The sequence below is a fragment of the Ranitomeya variabilis genome, chromosome 8, assembly GCF_051348905.1.
Source record: "Ranitomeya variabilis isolate aRanVar5 chromosome 8, aRanVar5.hap1, whole genome shotgun sequence".
Classification (NCBI taxonomy): domain Eukaryota; kingdom Metazoa; phylum Chordata; class Amphibia; order Anura; family Dendrobatidae; genus Ranitomeya; species Ranitomeya variabilis.
The window spans coordinates 174179196-174186116 of NC_135239.1; the positions used below are offsets into that span (position 1 = coordinate 174179196).

A 6921-nucleotide genomic window follows, 5' to 3' on the forward strand; every position below is an offset into this window, starting at 1 on the left:
GGTAAATCCACGTTAGTTTGATGAATAGGAGGGTGAAGGGGAAGACAGAGAAATATTCACCTCGTGGGTAATTTGGGTCTGAATCCACCAGGATTGACTTGTCTTCACCTGTGTTATAGTGTCATATACTGGAGCACAGAAATATTTCTCTTGTACTTGGGAAGCCACGTTTCCTCTTCTATCTGCAATCTTTATGTGCACCCTAATGTTACAATTTATTATTTCTCCTGCTATATTTAGGGGATTTGGTGCCCTCCTTACTATATTCTGTAACACTGCTGTGTTCCTCCATCTCCGATTGTTATTTTAATATGTCTTTGTGCATATGTTGTTTTTAATGAGATCATGTCCAGCAAATTTTCATATTTAGTGCATAAGATACATTTATTTATTAAACTTTATATTTGTTGTTGCATAAGTTCTTGTATTATTCCTAGGTGCTCACAGTTTTTTGAACAGTTAGATGCAAAACATTTAAGGCCCATCAGTAAAATCTTAAGAAATAAAAATATGTTACATTGCAAAACAAAACTTTTCATATACTGGGTCATGTTATTATGTCAAACATAGTCCTGCAGCAGTTGATGACATCATCGCTTACACTCAGACTGATGATGTCACAATGGCGATGATGTCACAATACTAGGTGACTGTTAGGTTAAGGATTCCGTTGTCACTTTTCTTACTTTACCTTCAACTGTTGGAGAGTGAAGACAACTTTTGCGCACTTAGCAAATTCGTTATTTTCGATATTAACTTATCATGGGACGAAAAAGGAAGTGTGGTGAAAAGAATAAGAAGAGTGCTAAAAAGAGATGCACGGAAGAGAGTTTTTCTCAGCGAGGAGAAACTTCTCAGGACATTGTACAGGACGTACCTGTTGAGAAAACAGATGATCCCTGTACAACATCTTCTGGATATCCACCAGAGAGGAAGACCCTTAAAAAGGGGACAAAAAGAGGGAACTCATCTCCTGAGAAGGAAGATGAAACCCCAAATAAGAGAGGAAAAATTGTGGAAACTTCTCAGGACATTGTACAGGACGTACCTGTTGAGAAAACAGATGATCCCTGTACAACATCTTCTGGATATCCACCAGAGATTAAGACCCTTAAAAAGGGGACAAAAAGAGGGAACTCATCTCCTGAGAAGGAAGATGGAACCCCAAATAAGAGAGGAAGAATGGTGGAATCTGAGAGTGGAAAGGATGTTACCTCTGATAAAAGGTTTAGCGGATCAGCTAAAATCAGGAGCTCTCACCTACATCATGAGAGAGTTGAAAATCAAAGCTGTAGAGAACACCTTAAGAGAAAGAGGACATCTGACACTGAGACCACCACAAAGAGAAGACGTGAGACTGACAAATCCATCGATCAAGCTCCAGAAGGTAAAATCTATAGTCATTTAGTCACAGGCCACATCCATGTTTTATATACAGTGTTCATTTATTTTACAAAATGTAACCTAATGACATAATCGTATCCTGTACATCTTACCATTTACATCAGAGCTCTCCACCTTCTATACTTGGGGCTCTCCAGCCAGAACATGGTGGTAACCAGGTTCATCATGGTTCAAAGTTTATGATAGCTTTTTAAAAAAATGCCAATTTATTGTAGCATTATATGTGAGTGTGACTGTAAGATTAATTGTTTGTTCTTATATCTATTTTATTTTCTAGGTGTAATCGGTGCTCAGACCACCAGCCCTTCAGAGCAAGTGACTGCCTGTCTTTCCCTGGAGAGTTTCATCTTTACCAGGATGCTTGGAGAAGGCGGTTTTGGCAGGGTGATGCTGGTGACACATCAACCCAGCGGACATCAGCTGGCGGTCAAGATGGTCAAGAAGAGGAAATTGTTGGAGTACGCTAAACACAACCTCCGCTTAGAGAGAGAGGTCCTGGAAATCACTGAAGACAGCAGATTCTTCACACATGCATATGGGACCTTCCAGACAGCGGTAAGAGACTCCTCGCCTTCTAGAAAGTCTCTCCTTTCTCCCCATCATGTCCAGTTGCTTCCATTAGATTGTAAATTCAATCTTTGCCTGTGCAAATGAATAGCCCTGCTGCATGCTCTGTGTGCCTGTATTCCCTGGGCACCATTACTGGTGGCTATCATTAGAGGATTTTGACTTAAGGTACCTTCACACGAAACGACATTATAACGATATCGCTAGCAATCCGTGACGTTGCAGCGTCCTCGCTAGCGATATCGTTTCGTTTGACACGCAGCAGCGATCAGGATCCTGCTGTGATGTCGCTGGTCGCTGAATAAAGTCCAGAACTTTATTTGGTCGTCCGATCGCCGTGTATCGTTGTGTTTGAAAGCAAAAGCAACGATACCAGCGATATTTTACACTGGTAACCAGGGTAAACATCGGGTAACTAAGCGCAGGGCCGCGCTTAGTTACCCGATGTTTACCCTGGTTACTAGCGTAAAATGTAAAAAAAACAAACAGCACATACTCACATTGCGTCCCCTGCAGTCTGCTTCCTCCTCTGACTCAGCGCCGCAAAGTGAAAGTGAAAGCAGCACAGCGGTGACGTCACCGCTCTGCTCTCGCTGTACGGCGCTCAGTCAGTCAGGAAGTGGACGCAGGGGGACGTGAATGTAAGTATGTACTGTTTGTTTTTTTTAGATTTTACGCTGGTAACCAGGGTAAACATCGGGTTACTAAGCGCGGCCCTGCGCTTAGTTACCCGATGTTTACCCTGGTTACCAGGGGACCTCGGCATAGTTGATCGCTGGAGAGCGGTCTGTGTGACAGCTCTCCAGCGACCAAACAGCGACGCTGCAGCGATCGACATCGTTGTCGCTATCGCTGCAGCGTCGCTTCGTGTGAAGGTACCTTTAGTTTTCACCCTGGACACCTCTCCAGTGTGTGCAGACAAGGAGACATGTCTTCTGAACATACAGTAGAGGTCCCAGAACCATAGTAAATGTTATTAGGATGGATAAAATCTGCATTATTTACAATCATCTTCCCTCCTCTCGCACAGGACTATGCATTTTATGCCATGGAATATCTGAGTGGTGGCGATTTGACTGCATTTATCGATTCCAGAGGCCCCCTGGATGTCTGCACGACCAGGTAAGAGAACAGCCGCTCTGTGATTTCTGTGGCCGCTGTCTCCCCTCATAGTTATTAGTGGTTCAGTAGAACAATTAATGCTGATAGGATTTTTTTTCTTCCTTATTAGGTTCCTTGCAGCAGAAATCTTGAGTGGAATAGAGTTTCTCCACAGTCGGGGGATTATTCACCGGTAATAAGCCATTTCTTTTTTTTATACGTAGGGAAAGATTTACTATGGGAAATAGTTAAATGTGCCAGAATTGTGGTGTTATTTGTGCCAAACATCTGGTGAACATGACGTGTACCACATTCATGAAGTGTTTTGGACACTTTTTGGGGCTCACTCGAAGAGGGGTCAAGGCTTTTCTGGAAATGGGAATAGTTTGATAGGAATCCATGTGGCTTACAATGTCACAACGAGCAACTAAACTGTAACCAGATTTTTGTTAAAATTATTGGCTGTAAGTAATGAAAACAATAGTGGTGTAACATCAGACAAAAGTCTCTGAAGATGCTCCTAATTTGTCAAACAGCCACTGTGATGAATGTGGCGTGTTTTCAGACTGCCTGGTATATGTCTACACAAGATAGGATTAGTGAATCTGCCCCCAGTGTTTAGTGAGTGGTCCTGTGAAGCCCCCACAGTAACCCCAGCACTACAGCTCATCTATGTCTGATTCACAGAACTATTTTTCTTTCTTTTTAAGGGATTTAAAACCAGACAACATTCTTCTGGACGGTGATGGACACGCTAAGATTGCTGATTTTGGCCTTGCTGCTATGAATGTATTTGGCTCTCAGAAGATCAGTAAATTTTGCGGCACTCCTGGCTATTTGGCTCCTGAGGTGACTATGTGACTACTAATATCTCATACTTTATTATCCACCTGCAATTCTCACTTAATGTGGAGCTTGTGGAATCACAGATCTATCACCACAGCGGCCCACATTTACTAACGCTAACTAATAGATGGACTGTGTAAGAGCCCCCATACATATTAGACTAAAGTCAGCCGAACTGGCCAATATCAGAAGGATCAGCCTAGAGAAGAACGGTGGCTCAGTGGTTAGTACTGCAGCACTGGTGTCCTGGGTTCAAATCCCACTAAGGACAACATCTGCAATGAGTTTTTTATGCTCTCCCCGTGTTTGTGTGGGCTTCCTCTGAGTTCTCTAATTTCTTCTCACACTCCAAAGACATACTGATAGGGAATTTAGATTGTGAGCTCCAATGGGGACAGTGATAATAATGTATGTAAAGCGCTGTGGAATAAGATAGCGCTGTATAAGAAAAGCATAAAAAATAAACAGTCTAATGTGTACTGGGGCTTCTCAACTTCAGAGGTAGCTATCAACGAAATGATCTTTTGGCCGACATGTAATACTCTATGTATGGGGGCTTAGGTGTGGAAAAACACTACCAGTAAACATGGACCACGGTAGTTTTCTCTCTCCCAGGATGGACAATAAACTAACTTACTCTTCTAATCTTATGTTTCCACAGATTTATCGTCTACAGCCCTTTAATTACACGGTCGACCTGTTCGCTTTTGGGGTCATAGTCTTCCAAATGGCCACAGGATATTACCCGTTTTACTCTGGTCAGTGTTTACGAAGGCTTGCCTATTCAGTGAAATGTGACAAACCTTGCTATCCATACACCATGGATTCTCACCTCAGGAACGTCATAGAGAGAGTGAGTAAATAGACACTTATACCTGGAGACATAGGAAGGATAGACCAGTCATGAGTTTTGATAATATACCGCACATTTCATCACCACTGTTGGGTATTTCAGCTATATCCAATAGAAGGACTTGGGACAATGCTGGAGCCCCAGGACAGCCTCTCCTATATGTACAGCGTTCTCATCTACAGGCCAATTTATACAATAAAGAGGCTGCGGCGCTCACCAAAACCTCTCCACACAGCTAATCATCAGGATTATTGGGTATCATCGGTCCCTGACTGATCGACTACTGATGGCCTATCCTGTACTATCCTGTCCTGTACTATCCTATCCTGTACTATCCTATCCTATCCTGTCCTTTAATATCCTATCATGTACTATCCTATCTTGCACTATTCTGTCCTATTGTATTTGTTTCTAGCAATGGTTGTTTTAATAAATCCATCTTTCTATAAGAAAATGAGAAAATAATTCTGTAACTGCTGTTTTTCTGAGATTATTTATATTATTACTTGTGATATAATAATGTTTCTTATTTATTTGCAGCTCTTGTGTAAATCACCAGAGAAGAGGCAGGATGTTTGCAGCAATTTAAAAGGACATCCATTCTTCTCGACCATAAACTGGGAGGAATTAGAGGCGGGAAGGTCACGTCCACCATTTACAATGACACCTGTAAGTGCACAGCGTTATTTTATTATAATGTCACCTCCTCGTCTGTGTAATGTGATAATATGTGTAAGAAATACTCAAATAATGAGCAACAATCCTACATAGTGTAGGCCAGAATGTGTTTATCCTCCCCTGCTGGTAAATGGGAGGAATTACAGTAAGGGGCAGGATGGACAGGCTTTTAAACATATTTCTCAAAAGTGTAATTATTGTCCCCAGTTCTTCAGAAGGCCACTTAACTCGGATCTATTAAGCTGCGTTCACACTGTGGATTTTTTTTGTTGCAAAAACGCCATAATGCTCTCGACATTTTAGGGGGGAAACCAAAACAAAAGTATTCATTTTTGTTGATACTGGGACAAAAGAACCCAATGTGGTTGCAACGTGTGAACACAGCTTTATGGTGCAGTTGTAGCAGATGTGGATACCGCAGATTGCCAGGCAGCACCAGTAGTTGACTTGTTCTCAAGCTGCAGGTAACGATGCATCATGGCGATTAGCGGTAATCTGCACTCGGCTACCACGGCTCATCCACAATCTGTACAGGTGCCCTCAGGAGGGGACGGATATAATTAAATACCTAATGAAGTAACCAGACTGATTTGTCTTTCTTCTATAGATCCCAATTTTGGAAACCAGCAGACAAATGGAATTGGACCAAGTGATGTCTGGCATTGAAGCTCAGGAACCACCTATAACCCCGGAGGACCAGCAGCTGTTCTGTGGTTTCTCCTATATCAGCAACAGGTGGAAGAGCATTGAAAGCCGCAGAAATAATGGCAATGGAAATATAACGTAGTCCCCTCCCCCCCAATACCTGACTACTGGGTCAGGGAGGCGCGGACCTGGGTGTGGTCTGAAGAAACAGGCGGGGTCTGTTGGAATCCCACCCCGAGTTCTTCCATCTACTCTGTTACATATCAGAGACCATAGTGTCCTGCATTCTCTATTGCTGCCCCATAACTCACCTGGCTGGCATGCTGCTTGGAGATGTAGGACCATCAGACTACAGGACGGCGCGGTGGCGCAGTGATTAGCACTGTTGGCGAGCAGCGCGGTGCTCCTGGGTGGAAATCTGGGACACCATCTGCACAGAGTTTGTTTGTTCTCCCCGTGTCTGTGTGGGTTTTCCCCGGGTACTCCGGTTTCCTCCCACAACTCAAAACATACTGATAGGAGAAAAAAAATAAAATTATTAATTATTGAACATCATCATCCTGTATCTCGTGTATTTCTGTATTTATCACCAGTATGTGACATATAGAAAGGTGGTAACACTGCACAGTGTCAGGACATTCATATACTATTACTTATCCTCTACATTACACACTGTTACGGAACCCCCCAGCACCCAGAATATGTTGTGTAGTTTTATGTATGTATAATAGGTTCCATGTGAGATGCATGTCCCTAATGCATCAGCCCTCAGGCTGCGCCCCTGGGCAGAGGGGACAAGATATCCCCCTTCTGACCTCCCCCACCTT

At 43.0% G+C, this 6921-nt stretch overlaps 1 protein-coding gene across 1 annotated transcript; it reads left to right on the forward strand.

The window, feature by feature from the left end:
* The first annotated feature begins 706 nt into the window (after positions 1-706).
* On the forward strand, positions 707-6649 carry LOC143788843 (protein kinase C delta type-like). Its single transcript, XM_077278754.1, has 7 exons — positions 707-1387; positions 1682-1959; positions 3002-3093; positions 3783-3921; positions 4580-4771; positions 5312-5440; positions 6057-6649. Exons 1-7 carry the CDS (start codon positions 763-765, stop codon positions 6234-6236), a joined length of 1635 nt encoding a protein of 544 aa, XP_077134869.1. The 5' UTR covers positions 707-762; the 3' UTR covers positions 6237-6649.
* The last annotated feature ends 272 nt before the right edge of the window (positions 6650-6921 follow it).